This window comes from Passer montanus, unplaced genomic scaffold (assembly GCF_014805655.1).
Source record: "Passer montanus isolate IOZ18808 unplaced genomic scaffold, ASM1480565v1 scaffold44, whole genome shotgun sequence".
NCBI classification, from domain to species: Eukaryota; Metazoa; Chordata; class Aves; order Passeriformes; family Passeridae; genus Passer; species Passer montanus.
Window position 1 is genome coordinate 5,281,435 of NW_024369262.1, and position 17,579 is coordinate 5,299,013.

General features: G+C 40.3%; 1 protein-coding gene across 13 annotated transcripts in view; it reads right to left on the reverse strand.

The window, feature by feature from the left end:
- BCAS3 (BCAS3 microtubule associated cell migration factor) overlaps positions 1-17,579 on the reverse strand; it is a 299,564-nt gene that overhangs the window by 250,988 nt on the left and 30,997 nt on the right. For all 13 annotated transcript variants that reach the window (XR_005628832.1, XM_039720696.1, XM_039720699.1 and 10 more), the window contains 3 exons: positions 15,269-15,376; positions 12,672-12,748; positions 1,703-1,779 (listed from right to left, as the gene is read on the reverse strand). Coding sequence is in view for 12 of the 13 variants with exons in the window: in XM_039720696.1 (XP_039576630.1) it covers positions 1,703-1,779; positions 12,672-12,748; positions 15,269-15,376 (262 nt within the window). In the remaining variant the exon portion in view is untranslated. The remainder of the gene's footprint in view (positions 1-1,702; positions 1,780-12,671; positions 12,749-15,268; positions 15,377-17,579) is intronic.

The following is a 17,579-nucleotide window of genomic DNA, read 5'->3' on the forward strand; positions in this document are numbered from 1 at the left end:
ACCCATTACCAGAGCTCTTATTTATCATGTACAGTGGTGTGTTTTTTCCTCCAAACAGCAAAAAGCCCTGCTGAGACACTTAACCCCTTTTTATAATCTTCTGGGTGCCACCCAGACTGTCGCGTCCCCCGCTCCAGTTTTCAATTACCAGATGAGTACTCACTAAGAATTCATAAACTTTGAAATGGTGGGATTTTTGGTCTGGCAGCAATACCACAAATAAATTTAAATAAATATAATCAAAAGCTTTAGCCATGTATATGTAACATTAAATATCAGCCATTCTAAGAATCCGAGTGTGGCTTTCCCCTCCTTTTTATGACGAGCAAGCAAAGAAATGACAAAGGAAAAGAGTTGTTTGAAACTTTGCATTTAATAGATTAAAGGAATGTTCATGGGGTTTGCTTTTTATTGCCTTCCTTCAAAATCAATAAATCAAAACAAGACTCTTGTACCTGCCATCACCCTACAAAAGTAGGTTTTGCCTTTGAACCATTAGTAACAATAGAATCTGTGCTTCTATGCAAAATTGGAAAAAATATAGATATTTGTTGCTTGCACAGAGAACATGCTGCCTGTTTAACTATTTGAGCTAAAAAACATTAAAAATTACTGTAAAATGTATTTGTTTGTACAGACTTTTCTGTCCTGCTTATATTTAAACATCTAAATAAAAATACCTAAACTAGGGAAAGCCCACAGTGAATTTACCTGGGAACACACAAGCCATTTAAATTCCCTTTGTGATACAATTTTTTGCTGATATTTTGGCAGCAATACTTTTTAAATCCCATGCTGAGCAGGGTTGTTTTCAGCATCAACAAGGTGAGGCACTAAAGGAAAGGCAGGCCTGAATTTGGGGAGAAATCAGCTGTGCTGGAGGAGGTGTAACAGCAAATAGATCTCTAAAATCTGCCTCTGATCATTTCTGGCTCAGCTCTAGAAACAGATTCTGCAGTCACAGGTGGAAGGGAGAAAAAACATCTGCTTTGAAATAAAAATAAGGCATTAGGAGCTGAATTTAGGCTTCACTTCAAGCTTTAAATACACATCCACTCCTCTGGGTAAAAGCAATGATCATTTCTTTGCTTGGGAATCTATTTTCTTTGTCTCTAGAAAGAAGGAAAAAAGTCTAAAGTTTTTCAGTTTTTTCTTGGAGCTTAACTTTTTCAAAGGTGCTCAAAAGTGGCCAATGTAATGTTATTTTCTAAGCTACAAAGTGCTTTGCTGTGTCAGAGAGGCAACAGGCTCTTTCCAGACTCAGTTTCCCCAAAGAGAATTTAGGAAGTGGTTTTTTGCCTGCCTTCAGAAGTGTCTGTAATTAAATATTTTAAACTTTTAAAGCACAGAATGGGTTGATTATTGAGTAACATCACTGAAAACACATGTTGCTGGCTGTCTTCTCTGCCTTCCAAGTTCCTTAAACTGAGATTAAATCAAAAGTGCACAGTAAAGATCTCATATTTTAAAATACTTAGGACTGTCATTTTAATTTTTCTTTTGCACGAGATTAAATCAAATGTAAAAATCTAATGTAAAAAAAAAAAAAGTAAAAAACTAAAGATCTCATATTTTAAAATACCTAGGACTGTCATTTTAATTTTTCTTTTGCACATAAGCTTTTTCCTGAGATCTTTTCTTTCCTTTTCCCCCTATATACACAGAATCTAGAAGTATTTTTTGCTATCAAACCCCTCCTTACCTTATTTTCTGCATAAGCAAGCCAACGGCTTCCAAGAGCAATAGGATTCATGTTTGGCCCTGGACAAGGATAGCAGCCTGCAAAGTTGGAAAAGGCAACATTAAGAAATATCTTAATGACTTCTCCCAAAGAATTTTATTTATTGCCAAGAAAACAAAAAGTCTAACCAAAAGCCTTTCAGTTGCTAATATCACTCAGTGGATGCTTGCATTTTTGTTTCTAGAGATAAGGCTGTGGTTAGATGAGCTATTTTGAACATTTAATTATGTGTAAATATTCATTTCTTCTTATGTTCGCATTTTTAAAGCTATTTTGATATTTAAAAATTACATTCTGGGGTGAGGGAGTACTGATGTTTGACTCGACTGGTTTTGTATCTTCACATTTTAATTAATTTCATTTGATTGACACCTTTCTGTTGGTGAACAGTTCACTCACTTCAACCTCCTCCAGATTTCTGCTGTATGAAAGGATGTTTTGTGCTCTTAGTTTCGTTTTAGTAATTCTATATACAAACCCTCAGCCCTTCAAAATGCTTTTGATTTTAACAATTCTCTATACAAGCCCTCAGCCTCTCCATATACTTTTGCACAAACTTTACAGAGTGGGAAAATTTGTAATTCTTTTAAAATTGGTGGCAATGTTTCCACTGCTCACCTGCTTTCCATTACCTTTATATTATCATTAACAATAGATTTATACATATGGATAAAAATGAGCATAGAAAAGAGAATTATTCCTGAGGATTAAAACATGAAAATACCTGTCAGGCAAAATAGCTGTGAATGAAAACATGGAAAGGCTTAAAATTAATCACATTAAATGGCATTTAATAGATAAAGTTTTTTAAAGATGTATTTTATAAAATGGTATAAGTAAAATAATTTTTAATAAACAAAACAAATAATTTGTATTTAAAAATAAGCATTTTTACATGAAAAAATAAGGAGGAAAGAACAGGGGGAAGGAGGAGGCTATCAAGCAAACGGTTAATCTCACTTTTCATCAGTTCTTAGGCTAATACAGTCAATTTAGCAATTTAAATCCTCTCACTGATTGGCCAAGAAACAAAATATTGAAGACCTTACAGACATGTGTGTCTGATTTAAAGGAGGCCTGGGCAGCTGCTCATGCATCCCAGGCTGAAAGAGCACAGGCAAACTGCATTTCAGAACACATACAACACAACTTTTACTCAGTGTATTGCTTAAAATCCTAATAAAAAAAATAAACCCCAAACCCAGGCAGTGCCAGTGAAGATTTCTATTTTCTGAATTTGAGACTTTCTCTCATTTGAGACTCTGGCACTGCTCTGCAGCCACGGCAGGGACAAGAACCTGATGTCCACATGTGTCCAGCCCTGTTCCAGCAGGCTCCAGAAGAGTCCAGAACATTTCCTGAGCACAGCAGAACCTCCAGAAGGGGAGAGGTTTTATTTCCCACACCTGCAAAGCAGTGAGGAGCAGTGTGGGAGGGGTTAGCACCTTTCTGGAAGGTTCCATGGACATTTGACAACACTCTGGACGCGGGTTTGGGCCTGTGCAGATAAACAAGGCTGGATTTCATTTTCCAGAGCACTGAGGGTATTGCAAAATTCCAAAGATCACAGCAAGCTGCTTGAAAGGTCAGAAAGGAAGGGAAGGAGAGAATGAATTCATGAATTCACCCAGTTAAAGCCATCTGAGGCAGAACCCAGGGAGGGTTTGTGAGGCCTTATCGCCGGCCTCATCTCAGGAAGGAAAACGAATTCTGAAGAGACGATGCCACAATTGTTATTGCATTCCAGGAGTGCATAAAATGTGGGTAGCCAGAGCCTCTTAAGGAACAAAGCAAGCAAAAAAAAAGGTTGTAAATACAGGCCTGGGTTGTAAATACAAACGTGTTCTTCCGATGACATTATGGATCAGGAGCGGTGAGGTTTTAATGCCGACTTCTGCCTCGGCAGCTCTTATCTGGGTCAGGAAAGGAATTCAGGACCCCAAACCTTTCTTTTACCTTCCCTTTTATGTATAAAATACAGCACTAAAAGTTGCCAGATGATAACCCTCGTCATGTAAATCTCTACAGTGACTTCAGAACCAGTGACTTGTGTTTCCCAAATTCGTAACATCCCTGCAGGAGAAAACTAAAGGAGTCTCAGCAATTCATAGCAAAAAACGAGTCCTGCTTGGAAAAGGGAGCTGTTCTCAATTACTTCAGTGAACTGAATCCATTGAAGAACTGCAAGAGGAATTCTTCAAATCCAAAACTGATCACTGAACAGAAGAGTTACTTAGAAAAGCTGGGACTGCCCTTCCCAAACCCAGTGCCCGTGGTTTGTCCCATGAACTGGGCTCAGTCAATCAGACTCCACACACAAATCAACCAATTCTAAGAATAAACTCCACAAAGGTCAACAATTCAGCTCGGTCCTAAACTCTTCTCTCCGATACGAAAAACAGCGTAAAAAAAAGGAGCTATTTCCTCCCTTTCTTTTCTTTGCAAGTCTTTGCATTTTGGAAACTTGCAGCAGCACAAGGATAAACAAAGGGTTATACTTGATGGGAAGGAAAAGCAAATTGTTTTTCTGCTTTCCAAAAAAACAGCTGGAGTCAGCAGAACATCATCTATGAGGCAAATGAAAAGACAGACACGGCGTGACCCATCGAGCTGGGCCATCCAATCCTCAGCAGCCCCACTCCCTTAAAGATTAACTTCTATTTCTACCAGACTTCAAAACAACAGAGGAAAAAGCCATTCTAAGCAATAACAGCAGCAACTTCAGCGTGTTTACAATAGGAATGAACATAATGAGAATGCAGAACTAACTGTCAAGAAGACCAAAGTTTCCAAGTTTTAATGACAGCATGGAGAGGTCATCCAAGAAAGGATCACTCAGGGAAAGTCCTTCCAAAAGTGCAGCAAACCAAGCAAGTACTAAAAAATATCTGATTTTAGAACCAGCTTAACTGGGCCTATCACTCACAAAAATATAGGTGAAAACCTATTGGAAACTACTTCATAATCTTGGAGTACACACAATTACCTTCTGCCTCTGTGCAGAGGAAATTAATAATTTCAAGGAAGAAAAATTGCATATTGAAAATCAGAATCAAAGTCCACATTTTTCTGCTAATTGTATCAAGTTCCTACATCCAAAAATTCCAACTGGTGCTGCCCTAAGGAACAGTGAAGAGTAAGAAATGGGCTCCAGGATCCCTCTGAAGAGGGGCCTGGCTAAGGACACGCTGGGACTCACATCCTCTGCCTCAGTTTTCTCACAACGAAGATGTAAATGTTATCTACAGCCCCACAGGTGAATTCCTCAGTGTTACAATTTCTCCATTCCTTCTCTTTTTAAAAAATATCTGGGTTATAAAATTATAACTGCAATAAGGATATAGTTTGTGATTATTTGCATTCAAAAATGTTTTAAACTTACTTGTTGCTGTGCTGATTTTATATATTTCATTTTACTGAGAATACAGGAATTCCACATTACCTGAAGTTCTCCAAAGAGCTACACAAACGTTTGCTTTGTGAGTCAGCAAAAAGAAGGCTGATTTACTTTCCATTAATTTTCTATTTATTTCCATTACTACCCTTATGGTAATGATGAAAATCTCTACCTTTGGAGATCCAAATCCATAAGTCCATAATAAACCAAATCACCTCCTCTACCCATCTTTGAAAATTCACCCAAATACCCCCTCCTCTGACTCTGGATTCTTCCATCAGTCTTGAGCTCCTCCAAGAAGCCCAAGGCTCCAGTGCTTTCCTTGAATTGTTTGGCAAAAGCTCATCCTGGATCTTCAGCGATGGCAATGGAACACAAAGAGAGCAGCCAAGAGGAGAAAAGCAACACATTCCTGTCCTCTCCCCTGTCCTTTACACAACCAGCTCACTGGGAAGACTCTGCTCAGAGGAGCAGAGTCATTGCAGGCTGTGTCAGCTAGAGCAGAGCTCGGGCCAATAAATCACCCAACACGCCGCTAATAAACCTGAACCACCTCCACTGGGGCAGCTCTGCAGCATCTCCACAGCTTCTTCATAAAGCAGAGACTTCAAGGAGATACAGGGCTACAATATTCTCTCTAGAAGATCTGATGTTAACAGGCAGAACCTGTCTGAGCTAAGTCGGGGTTTATTTTCAGTTTGCAGAACGGTGCACTCATAACTCCCTACTCACAGCACAGTTTTATTTCTTTCTCAAATCTCACTAAAACACACTGTAAAATGACAGCTGATAAACCATTGCAAATTAATGCATGAATTAATAAAGCTGAGAGAATGAAAAAGCCAAATCAGAATCACCTAACATTGCTTTCCTTCAAGCACATCCCATCGTGTTCATCTTAAGACACTACTGGTTGATTTTTAATTTCACAGCACATTATAAGAACTTTATTCCCTACAATATTTATAGTACAGAAAAAAAATCTGGTTTTGCTATTTTCCAGACTTTCATCCCCTCTATCTTGACTTTGTTCTTACTTTTTAATGAAAAACATTTTAAGTTCGTTTCTGTCTTGTTTCAGTCTTTTTCCCTATCAGTTTAATAGGAAAACTTTCTTTTTCCAGCATTTTCACTGGTTTCTTTTCCCCATTCTCTCCAGTTTCCTTTGCAGTGGTCCATGTTCAACCTTTTTTATAACTAATTTTGATTTATTCTTTCCTAGGTGGGAATTTTAATGAATATGTCACACCTTGTACCTGTGAGGAATCCATACCAGAGGTTTTATTTCAAGCTGAGGGGATGGGCAGTTATTAATAAAAAATCCTTTCAGGATTTTGTCTCTAATCCCAAAATAAGGCAGAAATGGCATCTTTTGGGTCACAGGGAATGCCATGAAGGCAGAGATTCCCAGGCTCACCTCCACCCTAAGGAAACCTTCCTGATTTCTGGAGAAACAAGGATTTTTCTGTTCAGTGCCTGGCAAGGTTCATTAAAGATGACATATGTCAGCTGAAGTGTCCAGTGGTTTTAAACACAGTTTTCTAAACAAATTCCAAAAGAAGTAACTCATTTCAACAGAAATTCTTTGCCTTTAATCATTCAAAGGACTTGCTGGATTATCACTTCAAAAATCAGTGAAGCAGAGCCATTGTGTATTTTTAAATAAATAGCTCCAAGAACCCACTGAAGTGATGCTACTTCTCTAAAAATCAATCTGTAATTCTCTTCTGGGTCTTACAAAACACAGAGCTCTCCATAGGAATGGAATTACAAAACTCCATCCTTAATTCCTGCACTGCAGAGCAGCCAGAAAGCAGACCCATGCCAGAGAGCACAGAGAGGGAAAATGCAATAAATAATGGGTAGAGTGATACTGTTGTAGCAAAAGCTTTGTTTATTTCAAAGAAAACAAATCATATAAGTTGTTTTATCTAATATTTTTTTTGGTTGGTTGTTTTGTTTTTTTGGTTTTTTTAGCAAACCAATTTTTTTGTTGTTTATAAACTGTATAAAGCAATATTGTTTATAAATTCCTCTGGGTTCCTTCTAGATGAAAGGCCCTGTGTAAATGTTATTACTCTCACACTGTCACATACTTTCCAAAACTCTTCCATTGTTCTTGCACTTCCTTCTGTTCAAGTATCACCCATTAAATGGAGTAAAAGAGCAAAGGAGCAGGATGGACCCACTGAGAAATGGGGTTTGCACCCAGGGCCTTTTTTTCTTACTTATTTTTAATTCTTATGAAATTATTATTATTATTATTACTACAGAGATCTCCTTCCCTGTTCACTCTGCCATGGCAGTTTGAAGCATCTACACTTTGATGGTCCCAGTGGGTCCCTCCCAGCTCACAAATTCCATCATTTTATGATTTTTCTGTTACTCCACATGTCCAAGCACAATCCCAGAGCTTTCACTACAAAATATCAGTGGCCTTTCATGTTCATTAGGCCTCGCTGTTTCATTTAGCACCAATTGGATTAATTTCAGTGCAATGTTTAATCTGAGGTTTACTTTTTTTTTTTTTTTTCCAGACTTGGACAGTGACAAATAATAAAAGTTGCCACTGAGGTTGTTGTTTCTGTGCAGGACAATGTCAGATGGCTTTGTTTGCCCTTTAACATTAAGGATTTGGGTGCTTTAGATAAAAATAACTTATATAGAAACAAAGAGCACTTCCTGTTTTACATTTAATTTGTAAAACTGTCAGAGCCTGGAGATATGACAGACAGACATCTTGGGGACTCAGGCCTCTGTTGTGGCTTTATGCAGCTTTTCTGTTGTATTTACATTTTCCTGCAGTGGAGCAAAACCTCCTGCAAGCACCAAAGCTGTTTGTTCTCAGAAATCCACCACGGTGCCCTAAATATCTCTCCAAAAAGTGTTTCAGCCTTATCCTGGAATGGTGAGACACTGATTCCCACAGCCAGGGAAAAAACACTCTTCTAAATAATGCTATTAAAAAGAAAAAGCAAAATTAAATCAACATTTCTCAGGTTAAAACACCATGAAGGGGTAGGTGCTGATATAAATGTGGGTGTATAAAAATTAAAAGTGCTTCTAGCAATCCACAGGGACATACTTGGCTCTTCTTCACTGATCAAGAAAATCCTGTGACTCAGGAGCTCCCTTCCCACCTGCCCCGAGGACTTTCGATCGGAGCTGGTCCCCCACAGACAAAGGAATCCTGTCAATGATTATCCCGTGTGGGATAACCAGGAGAAATGCCCACAGCTGAGGAGGGAAACACACACAACTTCTTGAAGAATGTGACTCTTCAGGCATTAAACCTCTCCATAAGACACCCAGTGTTTTTACTTCAAAGTCAAGAGCTCGAGCTGCTTCCTGCGAGCCCGACGGGGGAAGGAATTCCAACAGAAATGTCCAAAAATCCTTGAAGATTTCCAGACCAGCCTAGCGACAAAGTGAAACCACCAAATTATTCCTTGTGTGTGAATGTGAGAGCACACAGCAATCCCAAATCCCAAATCCAATCCCAAATCTGCAGCTCAGGGCACCCAACACCATTTGCTTTGGGGGTTTCCTTCACTTGGAGAGGTTCATTCAACATCCACGGACTGATTTTGGCTGGGGGTTGTCGGAGCCCAGGACATCTCTCTGGATGCCCTGGATGGCTCAAAGCCCTGCCAGGGGCTCGGACACCCTGCCAGGAAGCCAAAGACACCTGGAAATTCCATCTTAATTCATGGAGCAAATTGCCCACCTTATATAAAGAATTACAGGCCACAAAAGTTTAAGCAGCACAGTAGTAGCAATCACAGGGTGAAGGGAAAAACTTTGGAGCACTGTACAGGGGGGGTTTGTATGTTGTACAGGGGGGTTTGGAATCCTGTACATGGGGGTCAGGGGTTCCAAGATGGAGGGATTTGGGCGTGCCCTGTCCTTCTTCTTTCTTCTCCTTGGCATCCATGTTCAGGATGATGCTGGCACGTGTGGATTGGTTCATGGTGAAAGTGCACTTGCCAACAAGGGTGAAAAGTATTGGAAATAGAAGGTAAATATCTTATATGTAGTTTTCACTATAAAAGAGACAACCACCCCGTGGGTGGGAGAGAGTGCCCTTGGCTGTCTTGCTGATCAGACCTGGCTGGACAGACAGAAAAACTCTGTAGATAAGGAACAATAAACTCAACTGAAGACCAAAAGCAAGAGTCCAGACTCCTCCTTCAAAGTGCAGCCTGCCCAGAACCACCTTTTCCCCTGCTGGGGCAGAGACAACAGCTGACCACGGCAGGGGGTGAGGAAAACCTTTCCAGGCTTTCTATACAATAAACTACTCTGACTAAAATCTGCAAAATTACCTCTCAGGGCTCTACAGAACAGCATCAATAGCAACGTGGTGCCAGCTAATGGCTGCAATAACTGCCTCCATCCCTGGGGGATCCTGGATGGAGAATGCATCAATATGAGCAGAGAAGGGCCAGGGAAGCTGAGCAGGCCCTCGGTACCGGACACAGGGATGATGCCACATGCATGATGTTATCTGGGAGGATCTCTCCTCAGGGCCCAGGGGGTGGGCAGGATGTTCTTTATGGAGAAGGAAAGGATCCATCAGGCCATATTCATGATCAGCACTAAGTAAGCAGTTTTGGGGTGAGGAGCACTGATGGAATGCAAATCAATGGAATTCAGCTTTTCTGCAGTTTTTCTTTAGAGCAAAGTAGGGGCAAAAAAAGCCTGAGCATCACTTTGGTTTCTGTGCATCACTTTGGTTTCTGTGCATCACTTCGGTTTCTGATCCTTCAGTCACATGCAGAAAAGGCTCTGAAGGAAATCTGAAGTGAAGCACAATTAAACTCTGAGCTATTTCAGAAGCTATTTAAAATCCACACCTTGACACTCAGTTAGGAAAGGAAACACATTCTTAACATAAGCATCAAATGAATTTTTCTTTAATTTGGCCACATGAGCACCTAGCCCAGCAGGAATTTCACATCCTGCACTGGTTTTTCTCCTCCCCTTGGTGTCTCTTCCTAGGGAAAAGGAGCTGGCTCCAAGCAGGAGAGCAGTGATGGATGGAAGTGACTGCCATGAGACTGATGTTCTGCCTTCTCCTAGCAGACATTTAAAAATCAGAACACCCCACAGGCTAGATTAGGGGATATCCTGGTAATTTTTCTACAATAGTTACAGCATGTTTTCCCTCCACGTTTAAGCACCTGTCTTAAATTGCCTCTCCCAGTCTGGAGCACCTGTACACTGAGGTTTTGTTACCTCAGTGTGACAAAAGGCACAAATAAAACATTCTGGCTCCCTGCCATCCAAGTCAAATCAGCACATTTCCATGTAATCCCAAGCAGGGGAAAACAAAGGTTGGTCCTGTGTCAAACTTGCTCAGGAAAAATCAGGAAATGCAGGAGTTAAAACATTCCAACAGCAGCACGAACTTGTCCATCTACATCCTGAATATTTTATGGTATATTTATTGTAACAATATATTAAGCTACACATCCAACCACAAAAACAAAAACAGAAAGACAAATACTCCTCATGTGCACGGCAGCTGCATTAGCATTTCTGAGGAACTTCAGAATTCCTGACACTGCTTTTAATTGGACATTCTGCATTTCATTTCTATGTATAAATAATCAACAAAACAGACCAGAGCTTCTGCTTCACATTTGTTCTGTCTCAGTGAGGTTCTAAGGCTCCCACACCACTCAGGGATGGAAGAGGTGATTTCCACACCATCACCAAATCTTCTTGAAAATAAAGATTTTCTTTTCCCTAAAAGTAACCCCAAACCCTTCAAAGAGTCAGTGATCCTCAGTAATATTTCTGCCCTTTGTGCCCTCCCTTCTGATCAAAACCAGTCAGAGAATCTTTTTCATGCTGTCAAATATCTCAGTGACATCCTCAGAGCTGAGGTGCACCAGCACCAGTCTGGACAGGACACAGGCTGCCCCAACAATGCAAACAAAAAGGCCTCCAAGACCTTTTCCTGAGCTTCCTTTTCAAGGATTTCTATTTTTTTAATTGATACTGGCACTGTCCTTTAATAATTTTTTTCAAAGGCACAGCCAAAGAAGGCAGTGGCCAGTTGGCTGCCTCCCAGAAATCCCTGCAGCTAACGAGGGAGCTCATTTACATCCCATTCCAAACACACCAGAGGAATTGAAGCCTTTCAAGATACACTCTCAGGTCGAGGAGATTTCAGCACATGAAATGGGGAAGCTCAGACAAAAGCTCTGCTGCAGCCCCGACGTGCCAGGGCACAGCACCTGCCTGGCAGCAGGATGCAGGGAATGGCTGAGCTTGGCATCCTCAGCACAGGTCCCAAACCCCAGAAATCCAGGGAAAAGCACAGCTCTGCCCACTCACAGCATGGCACTGCCAGAGGGAAGGGCTGTGCTGGCTCCAGCTCTGGCAGCATCCAAAATGCCCCAAAAATGACGCTGTCCTTAATTAAACCACAGGAAAGTTTCAGAAAAGCTTGAGTTTCTAATATTAAAAAGCAGCACAGCTGGAGAAATGCAGGTATTAGTGATATTTCAGGAATTTTTGGACTTTTTAAAAAATAATTTCATCATTATCTCCAGAAGTTTTAATTTTTCCTCTTTAAATTCCACAGCTGTTCCACAAAACACAAAGCAAATCAAATTTATGTTTACGAATAAAGTATCCCTGCTCCTCAAAATTAACTTCAGGGCATTAATTTTTAAATAATAAATTGCAGTATCTTCAAAAAAAAAACAACAAAATAAGCCCAAAAATTCTCAGAATACACATTTAACTGAGAGGTTTTCTGTACTTTTGGTCTAAAATAAAGCTAGGCTTGTACTCTGATTCTTTTGGATGAAATAAAAGGGAGTGATAAAGAGGACACAAATAAATCCTTTCTCGTTTGGATCCTGTCACTGAATCCCAGCAGAGTCCCAGTACCTCACATCCATGGATAGGAAGAAACTGACACCTATTGGCAACTTTAATATTACTGCAGGAAGCTGCTTTCCTTCAAACTACGACAAAAACAGCTTCTCCTAAGGAGATTCTTCTATAAATACAGAGATCATATAAAAAAATAATTTCAACTTTTCTAATTGTGACTGAAAATACATCCAGCAAAATGCAGATTCTTTTTAATAATAAAACTCTGACCTTTCCAAAGTAAATTATGAACTGTAAAGTCACATAAAAAAACCCAGTGTGCCTAAGGAACAACCAAAAATGAACAGTGGGTAGATCACTGTTGATATAGGTTTAATTGCTGCTGATGTGATAACCTGGAGCTCCCACCTGAGGTTTTTACAGATATTTGAAATGAACAAAAGAATTGTTCAGCTACTGATGGATGGCAGTGTGGGTGCCCTTTACAATTAGTTACAGCAGTAATAAATACAGAAAAGAATTCAATATTCACAAAAAACCATTTGGGTTTGGGGTTTCTTTTTGAAGCAAGTTTTCCCGAAGCTCCAGATTATTCACTGAGAGCTGCTTTGAGGATTTAGAAATAAAGAAACAAACAACAAGGTCTGTTCTGTCCACCTCTGAGCCCAAAGTTGTACGTACTGGTGACGAAGAATTTTTTGGTGAAAGTGCAGCTGTCGAAGGCGGCGATTTTCTCCTGCAGGACCACAACGAGGATCCTGAAAACACAGAAATGGAATGTCCACTTCAGCCATTAACTGCATTGGTTTCAAGATTCAATATCTAAATGTAATTATTTCAAAAGCATCAATACAAACTCTGCAGTGATGAAGTGCCAGGTTAGCAATCCCTGGCAGTTATTGAGGGCTCTCTCTCCTGCCAACCACACGAACTCCACTGCAGGAAGTGCAGGGGGCTGAGCCACAGCAGCACAGCACTTTTGTGATACAGCTCTTGCACTCAAAGCTCCATTAAAAAGCAAGAATGGAGCTGCAAAGACCCTGAATTACTGTCACTGACTCAAATAACAACCAGCAGAGCTAAATGTGAAATAATCCCACTGCCCACCTCAGTGCAGATTTACTAAAACATTTTATTTACTAAAAGCAAGGGGGAGTGTAATACCAAGAACATCAGCACACAAACAGAGCTGAGAGAAGCAGAATTTGGGTCAATTAGCATATTAAAGATGGATGTTTATGTGTTTGCTGGTACATTACACTTTTATTGTAAAGGCCAAAAACCACAGGGTAACAGGAAACATGGTGCTGCCTCAAAAAACAGAGCCCAGAGATGCAAATGTGGAAGCACAGCAGCATCTTGCAAGTTTTAGAACCAGGGAACACTTTCTCCCACACTGATGACTTCTCAAAATCAAGTTTATAAAAGCCTGACATGAAAGAAGCACCTGGGAAACCAACACATAAAACCTACATTTAGCAATATGACACAATTAATAATCTGTTATTCTCTCATTAGGCAGACTGTGAGAAAGTATTTTTTAATTAGCTGTCAATATAGAGCATTATTAAATAGTGTTTTAATGGTTTTAATTGTAAAGATACAACATGGAAAAAGAATTAATCACATCTCTCACTGACTAAACACACACCTAATGCTTCATGTGAACATTATGACTGTGTGTTACAGCCTGGAACAGTCACCTTTAAAAGGGATGAATCACCTCAGCCTCAGCTCATGTCCTTGGGGAAAGGGTGATGATTCTCTCCCAGCAGTGTGAAATCAGCCTTTAACCCCTTTTTCCCTATTTTTATCTGTTTTGCTATAAGAATACTTCCTCTTATCCCATGAGAGCTCAATACCTGGGAAGGACTACACTAAAATCAAAATATTCACCACCCCCTCATGCTTGCTGATGTTTTCAGATAAATAAATAACATATATTAGATTTAGGCATTAGTAATTTTACTTAAACGACATCTTCCAATTGCTGAAACTGCAAGAGAGAAAACCAGAAGATAATACATCAATTCTAACTTTTTCTACATTGCCTAAAATAAAGGAAATCAATGAATAATGAGAAAGCTTTGACTGCAAGTGGAAGTGTAATGTGTATGTATTGAAAACCTACGGATATTTGGGAATATTTCTCAGTCCTGGAGATTTTTGTTTTCTCCCCCTTGAAGACACTCTGTCTTTCTGCAGAAATGAACCCCCCAGATGGAAGATTCCAGAGGATTTATTGATCTATTTATTTATACTAGCAGTTTACACTTAGTTGCACAGGTTTGATTAATATTCCCCATCTGCATCAAAACCAGGCACAAAAACCAAATCATTCTGAATTTCCCAATGATTTGTGTTGTCATTGACTGAAAGACCATCCATTCCGGCATGGCACTATGGATTCCCAAAGAAATGCGGGAATTTCTTCATGCAGGGCTCTACCTTCACCCCAGGAACTGGATTGCACCACTCCCCCAGGGCACCTGAGGCCACGCTGACTCATGGCACTGACGGGAGGGTGAAGGAGCAGAGCGTCAGCAGGGCTTGCACCAAAGCCACCACTCCAAATTCTCCCATCAGGAGTGCCAAGGGATCAGCAGGATCCCCACACACGGATCCTGGGATTTCTCTTCTGCCTTAAAAAGACACGGCAAACTACAAAGCAAACCACAAAACTGCAGTTTTGTGTGGCTGGGAGAGGTGGGCATTTCACATTAACTCAGCAAAATTTGATTCCATGGACACAACAGCTGCTGTTCCTCTGGAACTCCCATCCTCAGCCTCCAGACCATTTTCTCTCAATCCCAACCCAAAGATGCTGCTTTGTTATTTGACTCACTGGAATATTATTCCCTGCAAACCACAGACTGCACACCAGGAATGTTTTGGATGTGCAGGGAGGCAAAATCTGACAGAGCAACACAAAGAAGAGACATAAACCCCTTAGTGCTCTGTGCTGTTTAAACTCCCTGTGATCCCATTTCCCCAGCTGTAGGTGGATCATCGAGGATTTCAGCGATTCCTGCTCACCCTTTAGCACAACTGAAAGAAGCTTAAATGATTTTTTTTGTTTGAGCTTCTTAAACCAAAGCCATGGGGGAAGCACACTGATGCATTCCAACTGAAATACTCCTTGAGAAACAGAGAACCAGAGCTGTGCTTACAGGAGAGTGAAAAACAGAAAATCAGGGAGGTCATACACCAGAAATTGTATTTATTACCAAAATCTGGCATGCCCAAACACACAGGGAATGCAGAGCGAGCACCCTTACCTTTTATTGCAATGCAGGTCATAAATAGGAGTTTTGAACTGGATGGATTTGACCATCTCTCCTGTCCTCAGGGAATACAGATCCACACAGCAGTAGGGTGGGCTGGTGCTGAAAGGAATAAAAGTAAGATTTTAATGGAAATCAGGGCATTTTAAAAACTGGGGTTTAATTCTTTCTGCTTCCTTGTGTTGCTTAGCATCGCTGAAAGAAAGTCACAGAACCACAGAATTATTAAGGTTGGAAAAGACCTCCAAGAACATCAAGTCCAGGACCCAGAATTCCAGCAATCCCAGCAGAACCCTGGAGAACAAAGGATCAATATAAACCTCCTGCATTAAGAAGGAAAACTGAATAATGATCTCCACGATGGCCATCAACCTGTACTGTGCAACTGATTATCAAACACTTGGTTTCTTTTACCACCAGCAAGACTTTGGAAGTTTTAAACCCCATGCTAGTACAAAACTGCTCCTCAGAGTAACTCTCTCCTGGAGGGAGGACTCTCCCCAGAGCAGCAGCTGAGAGCTGAGCTGCCTGCCTGGGGCTGATGGAGACACCTCACCCAGCATTTACATTACATCCCCGATGGACTTTTGTTTGAAGTGTACAGATCTTTTCAACTCTTTGTGTCACTTTTATCATTTTCATATAAATAAAAGCTTTAAGGCCATTTCTTAATAAAAAAGGCTGAGTGGGAAAAGTGCTGAGTGTTCGATAGGGCCGAGGAAGGCAGTGGTGGAAACCCTTTTAGGGGCTGAGGAGAGCCTTTGATGTGGCAGCTCTGTTCCACAACACCTTTCTCCCCCTCCAAGAACGCATTAAAACCTTGGCTATTTCTAGGTCAAGGAATATGAAGGAGCACAAATTGCCAGCTGTACAAACATATCCTGAGCATTGGTAAAAGAGGGTGTTCCCCCCTGCCCGTATCTGTTTTATTTTACAGAGTTTCACACAATTCTTGCCCCAGCACTCACTTGTCTCTTGGATCTGCTCAAGCTGCTCGAGAATTTTCTGGAAAGCTGGAGGACAAATGCCAACTGTTTACCCCCAATGCCTCAAGATCATAAAATGGTTTATACAGTAATGTATAATATACAGTAATGCAAAATATACAGTAATGCAAAATATACAGTAACGCAAAATATACAGTAAATGCACAGCAAGACAACTGTCAGAAAAATAACTGAAAAAATAACTTTTGACATTTTGCCCACTGAAATTTTTCCCAAAATATACATTTTTCTAGGCTAATAACTAGAGGGTGCAATTTATTACTTCAAGCACTTCAAAGGCCCTTCAAAAACACCTTTAAACCAGTGAAACTCGAGTCAGTTCCTTCACATTAAAGTTCACTCCTGCTCGAAAACACAGAAAGCCACTGCAAGATCTATGTACAAACTTTTTTAAATTAAGTGATTTATTACCTCTAGCAAATTATAATATTGACAGAAGGGGAACTTCAAAACAGGAATCTCCAAAGTAGATAGAGCTAAAATTATACCAACACATTTAATAGTGATTACTATTTTCACATCAGCCTGTTTTGAACAGTTTTTTCCAATTTATGGGTAATAATTCTCAAATGCAGAATTAGTAGTAGTATTATTATTATTACTATTATCTCTTTGTTGATCATGGTAAGACCATTCTACCAATGCTTTTGTCAACCACACTGGGTAAAACCTTGAGTTCAAATGCCAACAACCAAGGAATATCATGGAATCACAGAATTCCAGACCGGGTTGGGTGGAAGGGACCTTAAAGAAAGCTCATCCACTTTACAGGGACACCTTCCACTCCCCAGGTTGCTCCTTGTCCCCTAGCCTGGATTATTTTTTGTAGACAGGCCAGAAAGGCTCTGAAATTCTGCCACAAATAAAACTATTGTGAGTAAGTCCCATAGATTATCAACAAATATTAATTATGCATCCTGATTGTTCAAACATCTGCAAAGAGAGCAACAACTTCTTTAAAGGTAATGGACACAAATCCACCAACAACTTTAAAATGTGGCAACAATAAATGTATAAATCCACTCAGGCCTTTGTATCTTCTTCTGTTTGAGTGCTGCAGTGCAGTGATGGAGGGGAAATAGCAGATGCCTCATCCAGCTGGCACTTGGTGACATCTGTGCTTGTGCCCCACGACAGCATCACCTCCTCCCAGATCTGCTGGGTCCCACCATGGCAAAAAAGCTCTGTGCAAAATGTCTGCACAGAGACAAACACACCACTCAAAACATTCATGCTCTTTTAATGGAAAAAAAAAATTAAAAGGAGAAGAGTGATGGAATCAACATGAGGCCAATTTT